General features: G+C 39.3%; 1 protein-coding gene across 1 annotated transcript in view; it reads left to right on the top strand.

Annotated features, from left to right (window-relative positions):
- Positions 1-444: 444 nt before the first annotated feature.
- Positions 445-26,137, top strand: part of ITGA4 (integrin subunit alpha 4) — a 33,042-nt gene continuing 7,349 nt past the window's right edge. The window contains exons 1-17 of the mRNA XM_033064969.2: positions 445-629; positions 716-837; positions 6,695-6,801; positions 6,900-7,029; positions 8,299-8,366; positions 9,010-9,139; positions 12,495-12,580; positions 12,909-12,968; positions 13,063-13,200; positions 13,825-13,936; positions 15,552-15,646; positions 15,950-16,040; positions 17,361-17,406; positions 17,788-17,942; positions 19,241-19,395; positions 22,451-22,600; positions 24,002-24,078. Coding sequence (XP_032920860.1) covers positions 445-629; positions 716-837; positions 6,695-6,801; positions 6,900-7,029; positions 8,299-8,366; positions 9,010-9,139; positions 12,495-12,580; positions 12,909-12,968; positions 13,063-13,200; positions 13,825-13,936; positions 15,552-15,646; positions 15,950-16,040; positions 17,361-17,406; positions 17,788-17,942; positions 19,241-19,395; positions 22,451-22,600; positions 24,002-24,078 — 1,907 coding nt within the window. The remainder of the gene's footprint in view (positions 630-715; positions 838-6,694; positions 6,802-6,899; positions 7,030-8,298; positions 8,367-9,009; positions 9,140-12,494; positions 12,581-12,908; positions 12,969-13,062; positions 13,201-13,824; positions 13,937-15,551; positions 15,647-15,949; positions 16,041-17,360; positions 17,407-17,787; positions 17,943-19,240; positions 19,396-22,450; positions 22,601-24,001; positions 24,079-26,137) is intronic.

Raw genomic sequence — 26,137 nt, 5'->3', positions numbered from 1 at the left:
GGGTGGATCTGCCCGCCCGCCGCTCGGTGGGAGATTTTAGGACAAGTTTGTAGTATCTCCTTCCCCCTTTTGCCGGCCCGGCTGAGCAAACGTGAAGCCAGGGGGACGCTGCCCTTTCTGCTCCGCCGGTGTCCGGACGGCCGCGTCCCTCGGGGCTGTGCACCGCCCGGGGACCGGTCCGCTCCGCAGCGTCCCCGTGGGCGCGGACGGGGCGGGGAGAAACCCGACCCCCGCCGCCTGGGCAGGGAGAGGGGCAGGGAGAGGGGCAGCGGCCGCGCGGGAGGCGGCGGTGGCGGCGGGCCCGTGTGACTGTCCCATTCGCGGGGACCCCCCAGCCCGGGCTGCGGGGAGGGCGACCCAGGGCGGGGCTGGGCGCTGCCCTGCCCTCTCGCCGAGCGGAGAGGCGGGAAGCCGGCGTCGGTGCGCTGCCGCTCGGCCGGAGCCATGCGGAGCTGCGGGAGGGCGCGGGGCGCTGCGGGCTGGGCCGCCCCGCTGCTCCTGCTCTGGCAGTGCCTGCCGACGGCGCGGCCCTACAACCTGGACACGCAGCACCCGCTGCTCTTCCGCGGCGGCAACGGGACCTTCTTCGGCTACTCGGTTCTCCTGCACGGCCACGGCGAGGAGCGATGGTGAGTGAGTGAGTGAGCGAGCGAGCCCCCGGCCCGTCCGCCCTGTCCCGCCCGCAGCTGCTCACGCTGCCGTCTCTGCCCCGCAGGCTGGTGGCGGGCGCGCCCCGGGCCAGCTGGCCCGCCAACGAGTCGGTGGTTAACCCCGGGGCCATATTCCGGTGCCGGATCGGGGGGAGCTCCAGCGGAGGATGCGAGCAGCTCCAGCTGGGTGAGTTGGCGGCGGGGCGTGGGCGGGGAGACCCCGGCGCTGGGGACGGCCGGGCACGGAGGGTCGGTGCCGGGGCACGAAGGGGCACGGAGGGTCGGTGCCGGGGCACGGAGGGTCGGTGCCCGCCGCCCTGCGCCCTCCCGGCTCCGCTCCGCTGCCTTGCGGAGCGCTGGGCCCTTCCGGCTCAGACTGCAGCGTGCTCTGCCTCTAGCCCAAGGGCGAGATCAGCGCTATTGCCCGAAGGCTGGAGCGGCATCAAGAGAGAAAATATGCGCTAAAAATTGATTAGGGGAAGTTAGGTGTGCCAGATGTCGTTCCCACAGCCGTTTCGCACCTTTCAACCTCTGGGTCAAAAGCCCCATGAGAGTTTCGGTCTGACACAGCTCTGCGGAGAGTTGGGCAGTGTTCAGGGCAGTGGGTGAGTGCAGTAAACTCAGGGATGGGAGGGTGGAAGCATGTGCCTAAATCACGTTTTCTTCTGCAAAGCCTTCTCTTTGTAAAAACCACTCTAAAGTGACTCTGAACCACAGTTGTCTTGCTGATGGGTTCTCCCTGATTGCAGATTTGCTGGAGTTTCAGGCGAACAAAGCTATTTTTGACTGCCTCAGTTTTTACAGGTCCTGCACTTACCTTCTCCCTATCTCCACAGTCTCCATACTTAGAAGATGTAACTGCTGAACTTACTCAACTTTCGAGTGTTTGATACTTGTTAAAAAGGGGAAGGCTTTGCAGTGGGTTGCCGTGAATTGCTTGGGGCTCTCTTCTGTTCCTCTGGCATACAGTGCTGTTCACACTATTCATACACTGTGGAGAGAATGTTCCTCAGCTGGTGCTCTGCCACCCTCTGACCAAGAGTATCCCATCCGTTATGAGCGCTCGGGAGAAGCGCGGGAAAGACCTATCAAAATTTTTGAAAGCAACAGCGCGCCATGGATGGGTGGCTGTCAGGGCAGAGCTCAGCATTCTGTGACCAAAAAAATGGTGAAACAATAATTTCTCCACATGTCTGTGCAAAAAATTTAGAACTGGCAGGTTGTGTCCAATTTTTTTTTTTTTTGCTACAAATGGATATAAGAGTTATATTTTGTAACTGAGCTATGAAAACCTAAGATACTTCAGTGGCGTTTACATACAGTCGCATAAGAAAAAGACAAGCAGTTGCTACTAGAAAGAATGGAAATTAACTTTATATCAGTTTTTTGGGGTTTGTTGAGTAATTTTGTTCTAATACTATATCTATTAAAAAGTTATACGTAACAAAGAACTTTTTTTTCTTCTGAATGCCTGTTTGTACCAAGAGGCTTGCAAAACGTCAATGAGGTCAACTACAGTGGTGAAATAGCTAAGAGGCAATAAACTCCTGTTCCTGGATTGGTGGTAAAAATAGTCCTTTACTGTGTGAGAGAAGGAAAGGAAGAGTTGAAAGTTTCAGGTTCTTTGAAAACTACATACATCTGCAGTGGAGAATCTCTAAGGAAATAATATGATGGGTTTTTCTTCAATAGCTTAGGGGATTCTAAGTGAAATGAGGCAACAGGTATATGAAAATGTTTACATGGTTCCAAAGGCTTAGGTTAACATTGCTTCTATTCCCAGGTTTAGAGGCTGCAGGTTGCACAACATACGTTTTAAAGGAAGTTGTATCATGAGATTTTTGCAAACTCTAGGTTTCCATTACTTCTAGATGACGTCTTTGCATCACTACGGTTTGTCTGTAGTATTTCTGAAGTTAAATAGATGCTGAAAAGAAGTGCTGTATTGTAAAACAGGTCACTGAGGTCAGTGGAGAAGCCAAAGGCAGCTGTGGTGCATGGGATGTGAATGAAGTGGGGTAGTATCTGAGGTCAGAGATATATGCAGGGGAACTTGCAATTACTAAGCTGAACTTAATTATCTCTAACTCATTCAAGTTGGGTTCTGATCTCATAGAGTAGGGAACTTCCTTAGAAAAATGTGTGGCAATATATTACACTGCTGAAGAGGCACAATGTGAAATAAGTGTTTCTATCCTGCTCTTAAATAGCTGAATTTGCATTTTGTTCTGGTAAAAGCATCTTTGAGGTGGTAAGTTTCTAATATAGGTCGTAAAAATGTAGAAGTGATAACAGGCAATAGAAGTGACTTTCCAAATGTTGGGCTTCTGTAATTAATGGATGTAAGTTACTTAGAGACATAAATATGTTAAAATACTTTGTCACTCCTTTTCACTAAAGTAGCCTTGAAGCTGCCATAATTAATTAATGAAGGATTCGTTAACAAGTAGGAAGCTTCTGATCACACAAAACTGCTGTTGAGTTTTTATATGTCACATGTCCCTGTCTGCTTCCTCAGTAGCAAAAGAGTCTGGAGCAGTCTTATGCTGCAGTCATCACAGTATCTGGGATAACTCATCCAGACATACTTTAAAGAGATTTAATGTTCTTCCAGACGTTGCAGGCCCTGGGCTGGTTTAAGAGCTGAAAAGAGCTATAAGATACACTAGCAAGACTTTGTCTTCCTAGCCCCTCATTGGCACTTTTAAATCTCTCTGATTGATGAATAGGAGAGTTTTCAGTCTCCTTTTGAGTTCTAGTACTTCTGTTTATGGTGTCAAGTGTTGTAGACTGAAGATTTATTTGTATTTGGAGTATTTTTAAATAATGGCTTATGTTAGATGGAGTAGCTTGTAATAAAACTTCAGGCATAAGTAGAAGATACAGTGCTTCATGTTGAAGCACTAAGTGTCCACCTTCTAGTCTTGAGTTTCAAATCCTTCCCCTCATCAGTTTTGGGGTAGTCATGGATTATTGCAGAGGAACTTACAACAAGTTCTTTAGATACTCTGACCTGTTGAATTTTGGACTTACAAAATGTTACAGAAGTTCTTCACTAGTACTGGTCTCAGATTTGAAACAGTGATTGGCTGGCTAAAGTATATAGGAAGTAATTTGTGCAATTTGCCATCCAGACTGAAGAAAAAATTAGTTTTAGCTGCAAATGAATGCAGTAAATTCAGTGCATAGTGTTTAACATAGGGCAGAAAGTTCTGCCTGCAGTTTCAGTCTTGCGCCCTTCCTTTAAGTCTCTGCTACAATTAACCTGTGAACAAATTGCCCTCTAGCTCCCCCAGCTGAATCATTACAATGGAAAAGTGAACAGTTAATGGTTTCCCCCAAAAGGCAGAGCTGTGTTTGTTCAACTTTGATTTTGGTCAGTTTGGGTTTTGGTAGTTTGGCTTTTTTATGCCACTTGCACTGCTCATACCTTGCAAGTGATCTTTTTCAAATAGCCATACTATTCCAAGGAACATGGGATCTTCTGGACTTAGGTCTGTTATAAGGGATGAAAATAGGTGTCATTTGAAATATTTTGATTAGAAGTCATTTGAGGGATGTCAGAGGGATAAAACCTATCTGATCTGTGAAAACAGAAAATACTTCCTGGGTAAGTAAAAATAGACTCTGAGGCCCTGACATCTAGGAGCTGGATAGCAGAAGGCTTATTGCCTTTGCAGTAGACTTCATCGTTTTCATCAGTTAGTAATAGGACAGAGGAGTTATGGGAGGATAAAAAGGATCATGAGAGGCTGTTGGGCATGGAAAACACTGGAGCAAGTTACATAAAACTGGTTTCTCAGATGACATTGCAAACATCCGTATTACGATCCTTGAGGCCAAAACCAGAAGTGGCTTTATAAGTTATGACCTTATTTATCTGCAGTTGCATTGTTTCTGTGGATGTGTTCAGAGGGGTTTATAGCAGAAGTGTATCTTCCAGCTGTGTAATGTACACAGGCATGGGAAATTACTTATTTCTCAGTGACTTTATGACAGCACATGCTCCTTTTCCCTGAGGCAACCAAGCTGCCGTGTCCTCTTGAGCTTATGCAGTGCTGCTCTGTTGCTTGTGCAGAATACTGCGTTTTTTCATTTGATAAAGCTTTTATAATGTCATAGCCTGAGCAGGGACTCATCAGGGTGTCTGGGATGTCAGGTTCTCACTTCTCTCTCTCACAAAAGTCTGTAATTTCAAGGTGGTTGAATACTTGCCAGTCAGAGAAAGAGAGGAAACACAAGGCAGTATGTCAGCAGAGGGCCAAAATAATCCTGAATCACCATATACTGGAGCAAAGGAAAAAGGGAATGCAATCCAAGAGTGTCAAGGGATGGTGGTGCCTTTTCTTGTCACAAACCTCTGAAACAGGCACAGGAATGAAGCATGAGTCAGGCTGAACTTACTCATCTCTCACATCATCATTGTCTGGTTTTATTTGATTCACTGATAAAAAGTCTCAGTCTCTTGGGGTCTAAATTTATTGCCCTGGTCTTCTCTACTTCTTCCATTTCCTGCAAATCCACACAAAATCAAATCCCAGGTAAGTCATTGTAAGAGGATGGAATGCCTCACCAGAAGGGAGTTACCAGAAGTGCCTTTTGCAGTTTAAAGGGGGACTAATTCTTACATGTGGGAGTGTGATGGAGTTTTCTTTTCTGAGGAGATTTCAGTCAGATTAACATGCTCTGTAATTCACGCAAACCCTGGACATGTCTCCCTTAGGAAGTGAGAAGTTTTCCATGACATAACTCCAAAATTCAATTCCAAAACTCAATTCCACACTTGTTTCTGAAAAGCAGTATGTGTTCAGTACACAGAAGTTCACATCTCTGACATTAGCCAATAGGATAATCTATGTATTCTTTTAAATTCTGTAATGCGTTGGATAGTAATAAATGCCAGTTCTGCTCTCAGCACAGGTGTTTTGTTTGGTGAGTTAATTGTTGCAGGCTTTTTGGTGGGGCAGGAGGTGAGAAGGTGTGGGGTGATTTATGGGACTTTTCTCCATGCAAACAATGTCCCCTCAGCATTAGTACTCTGTGGTCTGTACTGGCAACCTCTTCTGGGTAGCTAAACTAACCCTTAAACATCAAACGTTTGGGTTCACCTGTAGCTGTGTTCAATCTGAGAAAGTCTTAAAAATGATGCAAAAGAGTTTGTTCAAATGACATTGTGTTTCCTCATTTTAGAAGAAGTTTTTTTTTTTCATAAACTATCATGCTGATGCATAAAAAATACCGATTCAATAATTTGGTTAATGCTTATTCATACAAACACCTTAAAAATTAAAAGTGTGCTTTATATAACTTGGAATAAGTGTGTTGCTTCTCCTCACCCTGGGGACCATTACTGCTTTCCAGAAAAAGCAAATATTTGTTAATTTGGCAATAATGTAACCTTTTGGGGAGTGAGGGCAGAGTTAGAAGACATTTCAATGTATTGTCTCAAGGTTTTAAAAAGTAACTCTACTTAAGAGCAAAGACTATGAGCTGCTGGTGAGTAACTGCAACAGTGAAAGGAGCATGCAGGGCATGCATAGGTAATGATCTGCCATCCCCAGTAGAGATGGCGGTTGTACAACTTTTATTTGGTAACCATTTGCAGTGGAGATTGTTTTAAGGTCTGCTACCTACTATGGACACATAGTTTGAGAGATGCTTGCTTTAGGCTAGAGTTTAGTTGGCACTCAGAGTATTATTTGTAACTCTTACGGACTTCTAGGCTGAAGAATGCTTACAGGGACAGCCCTTCACTAAAAATTGAGTGTAACGTCACTTTCTATCTGAGTAATGATGGAGAAGCCATCCTCACTGCTAGCCTATCGCATTCAGAGCCAGTATGTTCCCTTTGGTTATCCACAGTCATACCTTTGCTCAAGAAGAAAATAAAAAGTCTGTATGACCTGTGTAAGAGAGAGACAGAGGTCAGATCCACCAAACCCAAATTGCTGCATTGTGCCCCAGAGTTCTTAGGTGCTCCTGTTACCCACCACATCGTTCTTCACCTCATCCCTCTGTTCAGAGCATTGGTCTTTGTCTCCTAGGCCAGCCCAGCGGAGAGCGCTGTGGGAAGACTTGTCTGGAAGAGCGGGATAATCAGTGGCTGGGGGTCAGCTTGTCGAGGCAGCCCAAGGAGGGCGGATCTATCGTTGTATGTATTAACCACTGTGTCTGTGTGTCTGTCTGTCAGACTGCAGTCAGCTCTCTTAGGCTTCCATGTTGAATGCTGTGTTTGTTTTATATCCATAGGCTTGTGGGCATAGGTGGAAAAATGTGTTTTATGTGAAAAATGAGCACAAACTGCCACATGGAATTTGTTTTGCCATCCCTCCTGATTTTCGAACTGAGCTGAGCAGAAGAATATGCCCATGCTATATAGGTAAGCAGAATGCCTGAGTCCTTTTGTAGGGAAGGGTGAGACACACAATTGAATGGTGCAGAGTTTGTGTTGCTCTGAGCCAAAGGCTTGGAGGCTGAGTGCTGATGATATGCGCCCAGTTTGTGATATAAAGATGTTTATCACTTAAAAGAAAGCCTGCTTTCAAAAGGCAAAAAAATAATTGAAACAGGGCATCAGAATAGTTTTTTCCCAGACTGTGTTGCTGAAGGATGTGTGCTTCTCAGAAACAGGCAGTAGAGGACATCCTTCCTTCCCTTACTCTTGTCAGTGCTCTGGAGAGTCTCACAGCAGAGCAGCAGAAATACCTGCAAGTGATTGTTGCCATCTGCTCCTTAGCCTTTGATGCAAAGGTGCTGCAGTGCCTGTCACAGTGTGTGTCCTTGTCCCGTAATTGCCTTCTGACAAGGCTACTGCTGTGGCATGAGACCTTCAGGGATTCTTCCTCAGAGAACTTGAGGAGCAGAATAAGAGTCAAGACCTGAATCTGTGAAATGATTCCACCCATACTTTCCCATTCTTATCTGCCACCCACCCAGGAGAAGGATCTCATGCCCCTGTGCCTTGCCAATGCAAGGATCAGCTGACAGTCTGGCTTTTCTGTGCAGACAGTAATGCCATCAAATGTCCTGCTGCCGGCTCTGGGGACTGTTACAAGGGGTGTGAAATCCTGCTTTTATCTTTGGAGACTTCAGGTGTACAAATCTATGGAATGAAGGGAAGCCTGATGGCAGGGAGTCAGCAAAGAATTGCAGGAAGACAGAGCTGAGACAGTGTTGGATTGCCAGGATGAAAGCATGAAAGTATGTCGAAGACTGCCATAACACAAACCCTTCATGGCACCAGTGGAGCACAGGGCAAGTTCTATCAAGATGCATAAGCCTGTCAGAGTGTGCCTGAAGTACAGAGTGGAAGAGCATCCAGATGTAGTGCTCAAACTATTTGGCTGTTTCATTCATGGAACAGTTTTGATAGAAAAGTACAACCTTTAAGGTCACAGTATTTCAAAAGGAGGTGTGATCAAGTGATTCATAGTGTTTTGAGTTTGTTACAATACCATATTGCACCTAAAGGCTATATAGTGGAAACCAGTGTTTGTAGTGTTATTACAGAGCTGAAAAACAACTTTTTGGGGGAAGTGTTGCTTGGGGTTTTTTTTCTGAGTTGTCTCAACTTCTGTTGAAAGCCTGGTAACAAAACTGTGGAACTACATGCTTCTCATCCTTTTTAATATTTCTTGCCCATTCCCAGATCACGCACGAAAGTTTGGAGAAAACCATGGGTCCTGTCAGGCTGGAATGTCTAGTTTTTACATTGAGGTGTGTATTAAAGATACCAAATGTCTCTCTGTTTATATACTTACTTTTATGTATAATACATAAAAGTGAATATGTAAATGCAAACATCAGTGCTACATTTTATTGTGGGAGGGAAAAATCACCTTTTGAAAATTTTTTTAGTTGAGTCTTGCTATGTATGACTTGCATAATTCCCAAGTAAGACTTTAATTTTTATTTCCAAGAATACTTTTACACCTTACTAAACCCAAAGTTATTTTTCATCTGGAAAAAGGGCAGAGGATGAAATTTTACTGTTCTCTTTAATCTGTTTGATGTAACATTTATAATGCTTACCTTCTTGCTTTACTGAGTAATACTCTGTTATTTAATCTCCATTCCACCCTAAGATTTTAATTTCTGAAAAACTCTTTCGAGAAGAGAATATTCTAATCGTTGCTCTATTTTGTTATTACAGTTAAAAGCTTTGAATAACAGTATTCTCATAAAGTCTGGAAAATATTATCTGTAATTTAGTAGTAAACCCCAATGCTGAGCTAGATGCATCTCCAGTGGCATTTAATAGAATTCACAGGAGATCTAAAGAAGAGCATTTTACCTGTTTTGCTTATTTTCCTGAATATTTCAGTGTGAATAACATGGCTTTGTTTTACTTTTCTTTTAGGACTTAATCATAATGGGAGCCCCTGGATCATTTTATTGGACTGGTTCTGTTTTTGTATACAATACAACTGCAAATACAATCCATGCTTACACAGATTCAAACAATGAAGTGAAATTTGGCAGTTATCTAGGTACTTAAAATATTTAATACTTTACTATAAGCTAAATAGCTGGTCTTGGGGTGAGTGCACAGTGGTTTTCAGTGTTGTCACTATTAATCCCAGAAGTAACAGTTCTAAAGATGTGTTCTGATTTTGTGAAATGTTATTTATTTATAAGGTTTCTCCTCTCTTCTTTTTATGAGGAAGCTTCTCGAACAATGGATTTTTATTCTTATCTCACCACTGACTTTTAACCATTTCTTGATTTAGAAAGTAAAGATGTTTCTGGTTAGCAATGGTTTTCATTTTGCTCAAGTCTGGAATGCTGCCAAGAGCTTTCACGGAAAAAGACAGTGGTTTCACATAAAACAGAAATGTGAAATGATTTTTAGTGAAAGCTGCAAGCAAGCAAGTCTTAATTGTATTGTTAATAAGGGGAAGTATGCTATGATTTTTAGAGACAAACTTTCCTCCAATGGTTATTTTTTTTTTTTTTTATTCCAAACATAACTTAGTCTGGATATGTGAGAAGACAAACCTCATTTGTGGATATCTGTAACCAAGGCCATGAAGTTCTACTCATGTACCTTTATCCAAGTAACTAGCTGAATTTAGTGCTACAGTTTGGAAAGGTTTATGCCAAAAAAGCAACAGCATCTTCAGTCTTCTCACTATACACTGAGAAAAGCTTATCTGTCCTTCCTGAATCCTGAGCAAGAATATTTTGCTTGTGACCATTGGTTTTTGCATTTTCCCATTCAAAGTTGTGGTTCACGTGGATAAACATTTCCTGTTTCGGATTCCACGTCTCTGACAATGGGAAGTTGGCATATGTTATGAAATAATTATTGTGAAACACAGTCAACTGACTGAAGTCTGAGACTTCAGAATTCAGTTTGAGCCTGCAAAGGCCACAGTAACTCTGTGGGGAAGTCAAGCAGAAGAAAGACTGGGTGACAAAAGGGGATCAGATGTGCAGATCCCTAGGGTCAAGCAGTAAAACTTCTGACTTTTCACAGGACAAAAGAAAACCTTCAGAGAATGGAAAGCTCCAGCTTTCCAATAATAATCAGCAGAAAAAGTACTGTACCTAGGAGTAAAAGTTCATTCCAGATCTATGCTTCTACAAGTAGAAGAATGAGACTTTCTGTAATGAATGAGTCAAATCATTGACAGTCAGAAGCCAGGTACAGGCAAATGGAGACAAAAGGACTGTGTTGGAGAGAGGTTAGGGAAGGCCTTTCCATACATCTGTGGTCTCTCTTTGTTACCTTGGCCATCCAGGACCTGAAATCAGCTGGAGTTTGCTTCACTCTAGTGATCAGGTGTGTGTTGCTCAGGAGAGCCATATGTCTTCTAAACTTTCCCTTCTACAGCAAAGTGAAGAAGGGCACCATTAACTCATCTGTGTGTCTTTATAAGAGCAGCTGTGATAAACCTGGAATTTTGCAGTTTCATGCTACTTTAACCTCTGCTTCCTTCCCTCATATTAATCCATAGTTTAGTTGAAAGAATTTAAAGGTACCTTCCTTCCCCTCCCTCAACTTCTGTCCAGTCTTTGTAACTATTGAAGACAACAATCTGTTCAGGGTTACTTCTGTTATGAAATTATTTTTTTTAGAAGTCTGAGTTTGTTGCTCCCTTAAGTAATGAATAAAATTATTCCTACCAAGTGGTGGAAGTCTGTTTTGACCAGTGTAACTCAAGCATGTAAGTAGATACAATTATCTACTTACTCTCTTCTTCTTCTGCTAGGGAACAAGATATTGGCATCTTTATTTTTGTTTTTCATTAAACTCTTAAAGAATAATAATTAAGAAACTAAGAGTACAGGAAGTGCAGTAGTATTGTAGCATTTTCCATAAGTTGGAAGAAACAAAGCTGATCATGTACCAGACAACTGAAAGAAAGGACATTAGAAAGTCATTTGTAATACATAACACTAGGTTATATTTTCTTGACTACGTCAGAGTCTCTTGAGACTCATAGCTGACTTCTATAAAAGGAATTTTCAAAGTTATTCAGTCTTTTGAATCAGCTGGCCCTGATGAAAAAGCAACCTTAGGTACTTAAACTGCCTTAAAGAAATCAGAAAGTAGAAGACAGTTCCCTTTAGAAATCTGAAAAGGGCAAATAACATTTCAGAAAACTGAACAACTGTAGTGATGGTAGAAAGGTGAAAACTATGGAGTTGGAAATAAAATTACATTTCTCTATGCATTTAAATTTAAAGGGTCAGTTATGTGATTTCCCCTTTCCCTGCCAAACATTTTAATATCATTAAAGAAAAATGAGGACTATGTGATTACTGTATTATGTATGTTTGGGATTTTCTAAAGTTCTTAAGATTTAGTAATGTTTACACTTTAGCAAAACAAAAATAACTACAAAATAAATGTCAGAGGAGGCAAATTAAGGTTCATCCTTAATTTTTTGTTGAGTAAATAAAAACTAGGTGTTGACCTTCAAGTGATAAATTGCTCTGTTCATCTCTTTTAGCTTGAAATATGAAAGGAAAAAGGTGACTTAATAAGAATTTGAATTCTAGGCAGATATCTTCACAGATGAAAGATTCAAGGCTTGTTCTCATCTATACAAGATGATTTTTCCAGTTTCTCTGCATGCTGTGAACATCTGCAGTCATTCAGTAAATGCAAGAGTAGCAGAATATTTTATCTGTGTTCCCTGTTTCAACTGATCTGTAATGTATTCTGCAAAGAGTGATGATGACTTGTGCAGCTACAGGTTAAGGTTTTGCAATTCTGTGTCTGGATGTCTCCACCAAAATATGGTCCTGTTTACAAGCTCTCTCCACGTACAGAAGTGCTTTGTAATGCAGATTTATTTACAAAAGCTGATGTAAAGCTTTCTTATTGCATAATCAGGCTTTTGCAATTTGTTCTCAACATTTTCATGTGTGTGTCCATGGTGCTGTGTGTGTATGTGCTCACAGAATTAGCACTGCATTTAATTTTTGTTCAATCCAGTTATAATAGAGTAACAATTGAATCAAGTACTTCCACATTGCAGTACATGTACTTTTGATCATTTTTGTGTTAATAGTATGGACTCACTGAACTATTGCAGAATATGTATTAACAGAAGGTGTTTGAAATTTATTTTATTGTCTTTTGAAGTATGGCAGATAATTGAGCTCTTGGGAAGAAATTGGTGTTTCTGACACTTTTTCCTGCTTGATGGAACTTACTGTGTAGTGACATTTTACTTCAAAAACTTTCTATTCTATTTTCATTGCTGACTTACATGACGTCTGAATGTCAGACTCACGATAATTTGTGGTGTTGACAGCTTTTACAAGGTGTGCTCCCACTCTTTCCTTGTTATATACATTTCCAGTATTGAATAGTGCATTTCTGATTTACAGGATATTCTGTTGGAGCTGGACATTTTCTGACACCATCCAGTATCGAAGTAATTGGAGGGGCTCCCCAGCAGGAGCAGACTGGTAAAGTAAGGGATTGTCTATAATATTGGCTTGAAGACTATAACCCCACAAAAACACCCATGATCTTCCCATTTAGATTAATATATTAAAGACAAGTATCAGATATGACTTCTCATGTGGGGAAAAGTTGAAGAAGGAATTAGAGTAGGCAGTCTGGGTAGCATTGATGTGAACTATGATGTTAAAGGTGCAGGTAAGAAATAGGAGATAGCTGTACTTTGGGATATTGTGCGTTATTTTACTGATTCTCTCGCACATGCTGCAGAGAAAGCACTGGGAAGTATTTCAGACTGCACTTTGCTGAATTCCACTTGTATTTTCTTTTCATTTTAGGCATATATTTTTAGCAATGAGAGGCAACTAAATATTCTATTTGAAGTAAGGGGTAAAAAGGTAAATTTTTTCGTATTATTTTTCTGCATCTTATAACTTATGGTGTGTCTTCATGAAAATTCAAAAATAACAATGATTTCTTGTCCACACACAGCTTGGTTCTTACTTTGGAGCTGCAGTTTGTGCTGTGGACCTGAATTCAGATGGCTTCTCAGACTTACTAGTTGGTGCTCCAATGCAAAGTACTATCAGAGAAGAGGGAAGAGTTTATGTCTATATTAATTCAGGTTCTGTAAGTATTTTCTCTTAAAAGCACATGGCAACACAGCCATTCTCGTTTAATGGGCTAGGAGGAAGAGTTCTCCTCTCTTATCCCCTATTTCCAGATATGGAAAAAGCAACAGCAGAGCTGTGATGAGTACCCCAGTGCCCAGCACACCCCCAAAGGCTGAGGTGTCAGCTGTAGCACAGTTACTCACACCAGTGTTGGAACTGAGGACAGACTGGGTTCCTTTCCTAGGAGCTGCCACTGCAGCCTCTTTCCAAGCTCTCATTCACTACTGTGCTTCCCACTGAAGGGCAACTTATTAAGCCCTTTGGAAACCAACAAGGAGTGAAACATTTGCATGAAGTCAGGAGAGACTGGTACTCCTCAGCTTTGCAAATCAAGTGACTGGACAGATCATGCATTAGAATAGGCTTCTTATTCTTCCTAAGTTTCAGAAGTGGAAGTGTTATCACTGTACTATTCTTACACTAAATACCATAAAATATATTTGAAAATACTTGCTTCTCCATCAAGGAGTTTGGTAGGGTTATATATTGGTGTCCAAGGCAGTTTTTAACATTTTGAGTAATATTCCAGGTCACCTGGAAGGGGCTCTGCTAATGTGCCATTGGCTGTGTTTTCCTTCAGGGAGCAAAGATGGTAGAACTGAACATAGAGCTCAGTGGGAGTGACTCATATGCAGCGAGGTTTGGAGAGTCCATAGCCAATCTAGGAGACATAGATAATGATGGCTTTGAAGGTAAGAACACAAAGAAAACCTGGTGGGTTTATTCTCCCTGATCAGTGGAATGTTATGATAAAGAGGAATCCTCCTGTTATTATGGAAGTCTGGGAATTTTTTTGGTTTGGGACTCTACTTTTCTTTTCTGGCTTGAAGTACGGCTGCTTCCCAGTCAGTGATACCAAGTGACTAGGTTCTGTCTAATAAAGAGCATGAGCAGAAAGTGATAACATAATCTGTAATTTTTGGTACTGAACCTCAAATGGAATCACTAATCCTGTGTTAAGTATCTGAGACAAAGGTTGGGGAACAATTTGGCAATTTTGTAACAATCATCAACAAAAATTGAGTCAAAATCTGGTTTTGTGTCACCAGTAAGTACTGAATACCTAGGAATATTGAAAACAACCTTCACACTGGGAGACTGCTGTGGAAATATTGAAGTTAAAAGTAGATGTTATATGGAGAATGGCAGTAGGAAAAAAATTGTAAGAAAAAGACTGGAAGCAAAATATAAAAATTGGGTAATAAAAAGCATTTTTCTCTAGTAATTAAAAAGCAGAGCAGAACCAACTTCTTCAATGACCTAAACCATCAGTATCAGTCCTGTTAAGATAATGATGTATGTGCTGGTGTAGAATCTGACCTCAAGAATGCGTGTGTAATTCTAACAGGCACAACTTGACTGTCCCATTTCCATCTCACCAGTAGGGAGATGTAGAGAATGTGCTTTATGTGGTTTAGTCACCACAGTGTGCATTCAGTCAATGTGAATTCAGTCAGAGAATTGCTCCATAAAAGTGAAGTCAGAGGCTTTGCATTTCTTGTGATTTTGGTTCAGTGCAGCAGAAAGTATTTCTGATTTCTTATAGTTCAGTTTTTGCTTGTTTGTAAATGCAAGTTCACAGTTATTAAAAGGGACATTCAAGATGGTGTAAATAATCTTCCCAGCCCTCCCTCCACAGTTTGGTTGACAACCTCTGGCTGTTTGAATCATGAGAGTTTTTGGTTAGGCCTTTGAGGATTGGTGAGTAGATTGAACATTCACTTTGTTAGGAGTTGCCACACCTCTCTGGGATTAGGTAATCCAGGTAAAAAACATATCCCTTTGTACCAACCAGCTACCTTCATGTCCTTGTTAAATGCCTTTTCAAGCTTATTATTAACTGTTACAGACATTTCATAGAAAAATAACTGGTTCGTTTTGGGCACTGTAATAAAAGTACTTGTTTTCAATGACTTAATCCATGTGGGAAGAACAGGAAATCATCACTGTTCCATAAATACAAGGGTTTTTTTTTTCCTGTTTTTTTAAAGATCATGATAATTTTGCCTTCTTTCATGGTAACCTTTTAACCTCTTAAGGGTCAAAATTAGTATTGCTAGAAATGGACTTAATCTGTAACAAAATGGCAGTATTTGCTGCTTTTCACACATAGTAGTTAAGGTAGAATCAGATTACTGAGATGGTCTGTATTGTTTCTGTTTGCTTTATATCTGTGTTCAAAGCTGCCTTGGAATTGAGGCAAGTAAATCTGGTCTGGCACTGCATGCATCATGATTTGCATTTCTTCAGCTGATTCATGGTCATATTTCCTAGTCAACAGATCATTGTTAAATTGTTTTTCCACAGATGTGGCAATTGGGGCTCCACAAGAAGATAATCTAAAAGGGGCTATTTATATATACAATGGCAGGGAAGATGGAATAACGCCATCATTTTCACAGGTACGCTTTTTCTATGCAAAATACCCAATCCAGGAAAACCCCAAGTTTAAATCTGAGAGGGTTTTCCCTTCATTTAACTCTCTGACCATCTGAAGTACATCAAAACGCTTCAGAAAATTTTTACATGGTCTGTGACTTCCAGTATCTGTAAGAGAGAAAAAAATTCTTTTGGGGGGCTTTAGAAAAGGTTTATGGGATTTAAGTTCAGCAGCAGGATTGTTCTGCTAACATTTTTCAGTGGAAATTGTAACTCAGAGATTAGCTTTCCAAGGATAATTTTCTCTTATACATTTTTCTCCTCAGAGAATTCAAGGACGAGAAGTCAGTAATTCTTTAAGCATGTTTGGACAATCAATATCAAGTGGCATTGATGTAGATAACAATGGTTATCAAGGTAAATTAAACAATTTTGTTTATTTTTAATTTTTAAAATAATAGAAATTCGTAGGGAACTGTCCTACTGTGTTACTTGATTACTTCTAACAGAAGCAGAATCTGTCATTGAGATGACATGTCACATCTCATACTTTGGGAAGAAAAAATAAGAGGTAAAGCTGAGGCCAGGCAGTCAGTTTTCACGGTCATCTAACTATTATTTAAGGACTGAGAACAATGTAATAGTGAGATCATAGTGCACAAGGGGAAGAGAAGTGTGATTTATAATTTTAAAGCAGACATCTCATCTGCAAATGTCACAAACAGCTGGTTTGGGCACTGGAAGCATGTTTGTTGTGCAGGCTAGTGTGCTAACCTAAATATACTGCTGGCCTTCCAGAGTCTGGATTTTGACAGGAGTCATGGGCTCCTTGACTCTCAGTCTGAGTGAACAATACTTTAACCTCACTTAGGGCTCGTGGTATTGAACCAAGACCATTGTGGAGTTCTTGTGGCCATGACAAAGTAGTGCTGATTCAGTGTAAAGGAACTTAGCTGCCAAGTACATACTAATTGCTTTATACATATCATCAAAACATTTTGGCATTTTGCAAATAAGTCTTAGGTCAGGTCAGGTATATCTGTCCTGCTCTTGGGGCTATAAAAGCACAAAGTTACCATGAACTGCATGTTGTACATTCTGGCTGTGTCCACAGAAATGTTATCCAGGTTAATTTGTAATGCTGGCCTAAGAGGTGGATTACAGGCAGTCTGCTCTCAGGGCAGCTGTTGCTAATCAGGCCCTTATATCATTTAGTCACAATTCACTTTTGCTACCTCCTTTGAGAGGTATGTATACTGTCTATGTTTCTTTCCTTCTTGCATGAATAGGTTTGTCAGTTTGGAATAAAGTAAATACTTTTCTCTCTCTCTCTCCCTCTGTCTCTGTATAATTTCATACACACAAGAGACATAAGCAAATCAGTTTATATATAAGAAAACCAATATGTATGTGCATGTATAGAAATATTGACTGTCTGGATGGAGAAGGCAAGTATCTCCTATTTAGCCGAGTTGTCCTTCAGTATCAACCACTTAAATGTGGAATAGAAATCAAATCATCACATTATCAATATCTGCAAGTCCAGCAAATTAACATGCAGCATTTATGGACACTGGACAAGTATTTGAGGAACTGCCTTTGAATACTAGCATTTCCCTTCTAATAAATAAAGGGCAAATGGTGTCTTAATGCTGACCGAAAGGTGAACATGCTATGAAATACTTGTACCTAAGAAGTAATTCCTGTTGACAAATTGTGATTATTCTTTTTGTGCAGATGTAGCAGTTGGTGCATTTTTCTCTGATTCTGCTGTGGTGCTGAGGTGAGATTGCTACATTTCAGTACTTTTGAAGACCATACAATTGACCTCTATTTTTTAGTGGAATTAATGAAAACTCAGTAGTTTAATTTCACTTCATTATATTCTTGATGTCTTGAACTTCAGTCATTAGGCTCTACAAGGCTCTACAAATGAAACATTTAAGTAAACACGTTGAAAAAATAAAAATATCATTCTGTAACTTTTTGAGGTGACAAATAATGTGCATAAACTATTTGAAACTATCTGAAAAATGCAGATAACTTTAAAATTATAATTCTAAAATTAAAAAGTAGATTTTTCAGGAATGGTTAGATTTTGCATAGATTCTGTAAGCTGAATCTGAATATTATTTGTGAACACTTACTCTTTCTTTTTTCTTAGAACAAAACCAGTGATAATTGTTGAAGCTTCTTTAAAGCATTCTAGTTCAATAAATCGAACTAAGTTAGACTGCATGGAAAATGATCAACCTGCCACCTGTATGAATTTGAAGATATGCTTTACCTATAGAGGACGAGAGGTACCTGGTTATATTGGTAAGCTAGTGGAAAAATAACCCACTGTATTACTGGTTTTTAATAGACCATTATTCTCACTTCAGTATAAAAATGAAAAGTGAAAACATGGACACCTTTTTTATACCATGATTACCCTATAACATCAAGCCATTGCACTTCTGTTCGATTTGGAATAACAGCGCATCCCTGCTAGGACTGCTGCAGTTACGTGGCCCTGGAGAGACAGCAGCACTGAAAGGGTGGTGTTTAAATGTCCTCTAAGAGCAGTCCTCAGGCATGGACCAAAGCAGATGGGGCTGCTGGAGGATGCTGCCTTCCACTTAGCAATTGAGAGAAAACATTCTTTCACAAACCAGCTCAAGCAGCTGATCATGCCACTGTGAAGCATTATGTGAAAGGCAGGGAGTCCCACCAAAATTACTGAAAAATAAATCTTGTACTATATTTTATATAATGCATAGTTTTCTTTTGGCAAAAAACTGGTATTGCTAGAAATGATAACTATCGGAGGGAGTATTCCTGGTGAATTAATATAAAATTACTTACTGTCTAAATTTGACTGTATTGCCTGAGTGCTTTTAACCTACTTGTCATGTGCTATTTGTAAACTGCAAACAGCCCTGCAAGTGCATGGTATATAAAATTAACTGTGTGAGAACAGACAATAACAGAGAACACATGCAGTGATGAACTGTAAAGTTATGTCTTTTGATCTTTATCAGATCTTTTGAAACTCATATTCATTTTGAAAGATGAGCAGTCAGACTGGGTCACCCTTGCTGAACTTGTACATAAGACTTTTTAATTTTAAAAATGGACTAGTAGAAATTGTAGATAACCTAACCCTTGGCAAAAATTTAGAAGTGATAGATCTGTGATGCTCTGAAACTTGCTTGCAACTTGTTATAGCAATTAATGCTAACTTAAATAGAAAAAACTGTGAAGTTAAACAACATTTGTCAGTGTTAGTTGACTTAAGTGTTTGGTATAATTTACTGTCAGCCCTGTAACTAACTGAAATGGGTTTTCTATAAATAGATTTTGATAGAAAATATAAATACAACCTGATGAACTATCCCTGATATAAAAGCATGTATCAGGGAGCAGCCATGAAGCAATCAATTTTCAGAGTACTAGCAGTTTTTATTAAGTATGGATTTATGTCAGAGCTTTTCTAAGCAGAGCATTTTAAAATGGATGTTACAGAACATACTTACAGAAGTGTCTCAGAAATTGTAATTTCTACCATAAATTCATTAAGATCTCAACACTTAAAGATTTTTTAACCTTTCTTTTCCCTGGGTGCAATTTTGTAGTACTGCTTTATAATCTGAGTGTTGACGTGAACAGAAAAGAGGATACACAAGCAAGATTTTATTTTTCCTCCAATGGAACATATGATACAATCTCAGGAAAAATGAAGATTTACAGCAATATTACTACCTGCAAAGATCATCCAGCATTTATGAGGGTAATGTAGTTTTCAGTATGTACTGTCTTGTGACTCCTTTGTTCTCCTTTGAAAAGCAAACCTGCTGCAAAAGGACACATTCTGTGAACAATTTCATCACATCATTTGGAAGTAAAATATTTGTATTCAGAACTTCCACAGTTTAATATATTTTAATTCTGATGCTTTCTCTGGGGAAGTCAGTGGCTCTACCATCTCTTACACTGGTGAGAAGATACATAATAATAATAATAATAATTTCAGTGATTAAGTTGGACTGTGAGCATCCTTGAAATTTTTTCATCATTTTTTGGACGACAAATCATACATAGATTGAGGCTGGTTTGGAGCAACCATGAAGATACAACATTCATATTCTGCCAAACATTTCTGATGGAGCTTTATGTACGACTTAATGCAAATCTTAAAACTTGTAATTTTTATGTTTTTTCATTTGTAACTATTTCAAAGAACACATGTTTAGTCTTGCTCCTGTTTTTATTGTGAGTAGATAAGGTAGACTCAGCTAAAAAGGAAAGAACCATTCCTGTTTCATAGGAAGTGAAATGAAGACAATTGCTAGAAAAGTTCAAACTTTATGGTGTGGTGTGCTTTGTGAATTTGCTGCAAGGAGCCAAAGGCTAGCAGGGTGTGAAGAAGACCATTGCTTGGGCTTGCTTAATTTTTTTTCCTTCAAAGAATGGAGTACTCACTCATAATCTGTGAAGGTGGAAACGGAATAGGGAGAGCACTTGTGAGAGTTCCACAAATGAATTTAGACTTGAACAAGATTAAGAATGTACAGTGTGTTGAAAAAGGGATCTCTGCTTACAGACATGAAGCCTGCACAGATATGTGCCTCTCCTGGACCAGATTAGCAGTGAATGTGGTTGCAGTTCTCCCTCTGTGATGATGTAGAGACAGCTTTACTGTAGAAAAATCTGCTGTGTGCTTCAGAGGAGAAGCCACTGAGGCAGAAGTTGTGCCAGAGCAATGGGCACAGCAGGAGCTGTCGGAGACCTGCAGGGTGTGGGCCAGGGAGGCTGAACCAACACCAGCAATAGATGGCACAGCTGCTGGTTTCTGCAGAAGTACAGTTTGATCCAACAGCCACCATCCTTCCAAACTGAGCATGGTACTGACCCAGAAGGAAGCTAATAAGAATCTGTCTGTAAGATCTTAACTACAAAAGTAGCCTCAAAGGGGCTGTTGCCCTGGAGGGAATGGACTGTTGTATTCGTCCTTGCTGTATCCCTCTGAAAGATGAATGAGGGACTTGCCTTGAAAGTGGAATAAAACCTGTAATCAGGACAAGGATATAATATTTTTAAGGAAATTCAATTAACAAGAAAGAATTAATCACTTTTACTCTATCAAACATCTTAGAAGCTTGTCTTCCAAAATAAAAATTTTGGAAAAACTTGGCTGTCCTAAACCACAACAAACAATAAAAATCAGTGGATGCAAAGGAACCATATTTTATTCAACTGAATAAAAATAGACTTCTTTCCTGTCAGACCTTATCTAGGGGGGAAGAGAAGGGAGTATTTAGATGTAAGGAGAAATAAGGGCAACAAAATAATGGACTATTTTGCCTAGCCTTTTCTTTAATATCCTCAAGGTAGCAATTCTGTGACCTTTTGAAACAAATATCTATCAAGGTGACTGATGCAGTTGATCCTGCACAAAGGCTGGAAAATAAACTTTATTTTCTGCAGCTACAAAAAAACCTGCAGGGAAATACTCTTCCATGTATTTTTCTTCTTCCTTGGTTTCCCTCACCTTTTGTTTGTGACACTATTAGAAGCCAGTTCTTCATCATAAAGCTTCAGGGTAGAAAGGAAAGCTTATGTTACTTACTGGAAAATTGCCCAGATGCATCTCAACTGATATTTGCACCTAAGTGAATGTTGCTTGCAGGAGCAGTGGCACATTGCCACTTACTTTATAAGAGTTTTATAAACTAACAGAGACGTGATTGATAGCTGACCTTGTACAGATTGCTGTGGTAGCATTAGCGGGTATTTGTGTAGGAGGAAGGAATTGATTTGCCTCATCACTTCCTGTAGTCCATCATTAGGGGTTTTTTCCCTCCATAGAATTCCATTTTCTTTTCAGTTCTTAATTAATAGCATTATAAGCATCTCCTTCCACACGTTTCTGTACTTGTATGAAGCTCCCAAAATTAAGTAAGTGTGAATGTCTGTCAAGTACAGTCCTTGCAAGAGACAATATAAATTTCATGTATTTTGAGTAAAGGCTAATTAATAGCTAATTAGTATAATGGAAGTAATATAAAAGCAGATGCAGAGAAGACCTTGTGGAAAATTAATTATTATGAATTAGATAATATGAGATTTGGCCAACACAAGTTTGCAGATAAGAATTAAAATAGTGGCCATGTGGAAGGACAATCAGTGTCTGTCTAGCCCCTACACTAATTTAATCAGGTTTGTTACTGTTGGTGCTTCAAGCTGTTCAGTTTTCACAAGTAGGTAGTTTGGGCTCTGATCTGAACATTCCTCCACAGGCAAGGCTTCCTGCACAAAATAGTCATTTATTGAGGAATTCAATCTTTTTAACATAGAATGGGAAATAAAGGGGCAGAAAAATAAAATGCAGTCATTACTTGATTTAGTTGTACTGTGGGAGAACTCCATTTGATTTCATACATGAATACCCTGTGGGTTTGTCTGGCCTCATTCCCCTGGTTAACTTTCTCCATTTTAGCCAACTTTGCCTATTTTTCTACTTGGGCACTGCAGCTTTTCAGGGGTGTGTGAGGCAGGATTTTGACAGGAGTGGGCTCACTGTTCAGTAAGATTTCTCCTCACAGAATTGTCCATTCTGAAATGCCTGATGCTGTCATTGAACATATTATGCTTTTATGCATTTCTGACTGCCTCCTTCAGCAACAAAGACGTCTGGAAAAGTATATTAGCCATATGGAATTATTTTACATGTGAAAAATAAGTTTTGCTGTTTTAGTGAGTTCTGGGCAACCTTGTAACTTTAAAACATAAGCATACATGTTTTGTCTTATATGATTAACTCATTAGGTTTCCAATTTTCATAGAAAGATGTAAGGGATATCTTGACTCCTGTACATGTTGAAGCGAGTTATCATCTGGGGCATCATATTCTGCAGAAAAGAGATGTCCAAGAATTTTCACCACTTCAACCTGTTCTTCAACGCAGGAAAGAAAAAGATGTTATAAAAAGCAAGGTTAGTGTATGAGTTTTCTTTTTTACAGTGCAGTGAGTAAATATTCATGTTTGGATCTCCAGCTAAAAAAAACTTCACTGAATCACAGCATGTGAAGGAATGCATATTCCAGACCAACACCTAGGAATAGTGTCTTGATATTAATTAATAAACCAGAATGCTAAAAAAAAGCTTAATTTTTCACTGAAAAAATATTTACAGAACTTGTATACAATCTCTATTATGATTTAAAGTTAAAAAGGTATATGCAGAGATCTTGCCAAAAATATAGTATGATATACCTCAGAACACACATGTAGAAAATTCACTCTTTGAAATATCCATTCTTTTTAACTACATAGTACGAGTCACTTTCCAATATAAAATTGTACTTTAAAATTATTTCTGTGTATGTTGGTACTAATCTTGAGATGTTGATGTTGCTGAAATATTAGTTCTGTAAACTGCAGATTTTCAAACACAAAGTCTGTGAGGGGAAAAAAAGAGTATATTCTTTATCCTTTAGTAACTATAAAATTTTTCCTTTTTTTCCAAAAAATCCCAACTTACTGAGAGACTTTGACTTTAGTGAAAATCAGAATGCGCTGAATTTTTAACTTCACAGTGGTAAGCTCCCCAGAAAAGTGGTCAGAGCACCAAGCCTGTCTGAGTTCCAGAAGTGTTTGGACAATGCTCTCAGGCACATGGGTGATTCTTGGGGATGTCCTGTGCAGGGCCAGCAGCTGGACTCAGTGATCCTTGTGGGTCCCTTCCAACTCAGCTTTCTCTGCGATTCGTGTAACTGAGATACAGCTGGCCATCAGAACTCCTGAGATATGTAAAAGCATCTTTTGGATGGTGTGCTTTGATTTCTCATTGCCATTCAAAATGTTGTTTTAGAAACCTCAGAGTTATAGAGAAAGAAAGAAAGAAAGAGGGTGATGTTGAATACAGTGCCATAAATGTGCTGTATAGCAGATATTGATAACCAAGGCAAGGACACCTGCAACTCATGGTGTCTCTGCTCTCATCAAACCTTACTCACAGCAGGATAAGTAAGGGTAGTGAATTAAACTCTTGCAAAAATTAATGTGCTGTGTTGCAGGAGAGACTGCACAGACATCAGTTCTGGATCTTCTAAAATCTTCTGCCCTTCTTATGTACTGCTGTAAAAATTGTCTGAACATACACCCACAGGTTTAACTGTGACAGACTCAGTCTGGAATGCTTCCCCACTGTTACTCTGGATGCACAGAAAATGGAAAATGGAAAATCATAGCCTGATTAAATTGTATGTTAGCAGTAAGAGCTATTAGACATTTCCTGATTTTAGTAGCTGATGGGTTTTTTTCTCTGGAAATGCCGTTACTCACTATAGCATGCATAAGACCTGAAGTGCCTTTTTTTAAATTCATCTTTTAGTTTATTTTTGCAAGATTTTGCTCCCAAGAAAATTGTTCAGCTGACTTGAGAGTTTCTGGAAAAGTTGTTCTTCCAAAGTAAGTATAATGTAACTTTCAATTTTTAGGACAAGTTTTAGCAAGATTTTATTTGAATAGTCTTTTGTATATGAATAACAGCAATTTGCAGATTCTCAGGACTCCCTGGGGAAAAAAACAAGAAGTAAAGCTGTGCTTAATTGAAGACTATTTTTAAATCTTCCAGGAAGTGTAACAGAAATCTGTATGATTGAAAAACTATTATTGCATAATTAGAAGATTTTACAGCTCATAAAATACATCTTCACAAAAACATAAATTTGTTCTCTAGACTTCATATATAACTGGGCTAAGATAACACTGCATGATGCATACTCAATATGCAAACATCATAACTATTGTAAAACTGACAAGCTGTTGGTTATTTCTTCTGCTCTTTCTGGATATACTGTACTTGCACTGTATGAAGTCTCAGTAGTATAAAACTGAAGATGTAATGTTCTTAAATACAGGAGTCACTTAATTGTTTTGTGTATTATCATCACAACTTTTTTCTTTATTGACTATTAGATTTCAATGTAAGAAATATAGGCAAGCAACAAGAGGAATTGTACCTGTTGTGAATCTCAGCTATTTAGATATTTTACATGTAACTTGGATTTTCTTGTTCCTCGTTATTGTGTCATTCATCACTTTTAAAGTTGATTCTACTTAAAACACTTGGTTGAACAACCTAGAACAGCATCAAAAGATGCTGAGTCACGTAATGCACATTAATCACACCTGTGTGATCCTGAGCACAAACGTTGTCATCTTCATAGACGTCAGAGTAAGATGAGTATGTTTGTGCCCACTTTAACATGGGACCTGTAGCATGAGTCCTAAGCCTTTTCATTTTCTTAGGCTGGTTATTTTATTTAAACACTCATAAACTTTTCAGAAAGAATGGTTGCATTTTCATTTGTGATGTTAGAAATGCAGTTTTGTAAGTACTTCCAAGCTCTAAGAAAGGAAAACAAATTACAACATTCCTGCTTGACATTAGGCACCAGTAGCAGATTTGCAGTGTAAATAAATAGTGTAAATATCTTGATAAAGTGTGAAGTATCACCTTAAATTACCTTGTGCCCTTAGAATCTCGATTAAAAACTAGTTAGCTGGGAAGTGATAATTTATTTTGTCTAGGCAGAATGCATTCATTATCCTTGAAGAGCAAAGCAAACACCTTTGGTTTTAAAAGAATAAAATCAAGTAGGGATGGCAATGTAATGCTTTATTTACTGAGTAACAAGTCTTCATGTATGCACTATTGTGTTTTGTTTAAATTGCATCCGTTTTGGCCTGCTCTGTAAATTTCTAGTCTGCATCATGCATTTTTTTAATGGAGAATGAAATATGATTACCAGGGAAAAGCTCTAGTTCAGCTTTGTTGTAGTCCCAGATGTGCACCTGGTGCTTTTGTGTACTTGTGTGTTAAGCTGGGAGGCATCTTTGTGACAGCATATTGTTAATGAGCTTGGCTTTAACGTGGGTAAGAGGAGTGAGTGGTGGGTATGTAAGTACTAAAACAACGTTCAAATTTAGCCTAAATTTGACAAGCTACCAAAATGTTAACATTGTGTTTTTCTTTAATTTGCTTTTGTCTTGGAACCTATCTGCTTATGCAGTGCTTTTGCCTTCTGTTGCTTTTATAAGTGCCAGCTTCTTTCCCAAAGGTGTTCAGTGACTAATGCTTTGGTTTCAAGCCAGAATATTTGATAAATGTCTATTTCTAGGCACCCTTTCTGCAAGTCTTAATTAAACTTTAATGTCAAGCTGAAGTTTACTTTCAGCCCCCAATAGGGTGTCTGTACTTGTAACATGATTATAAAACATTACATAGATCATAAGAGAGGCATGTTCATTATGCCCCTCTTCATATTAGCTCAATCCCAGGTCTTGAGTGCAAAGAGTGAATGTTGAAATAATGTGTGAAAGTACTGTAGCAGTAATAGATTGCTATTCTGGCCTGTAAAGAAAAGGACTGCTCTTGTAAAGCCAGAAGCACCACTGGACTGATGGATGACAATTTCCTTGCTCTCTCATGAACCACTTCAGCCTCTAAGGGGTGACCACATAA

The sequence above is a fragment of the Catharus ustulatus genome, chromosome 7, assembly GCF_009819885.2.
Source record: "Catharus ustulatus isolate bCatUst1 chromosome 7, bCatUst1.pri.v2, whole genome shotgun sequence".
In the NCBI taxonomy this organism is placed as follows: Eukaryota; Metazoa; Chordata; class Aves; order Passeriformes; family Turdidae; genus Catharus; species Catharus ustulatus.
The sequence above is the reverse complement of the archived record's forward strand: the minus strand, read 5'-3'. Positions and strand labels throughout refer to the sequence as shown.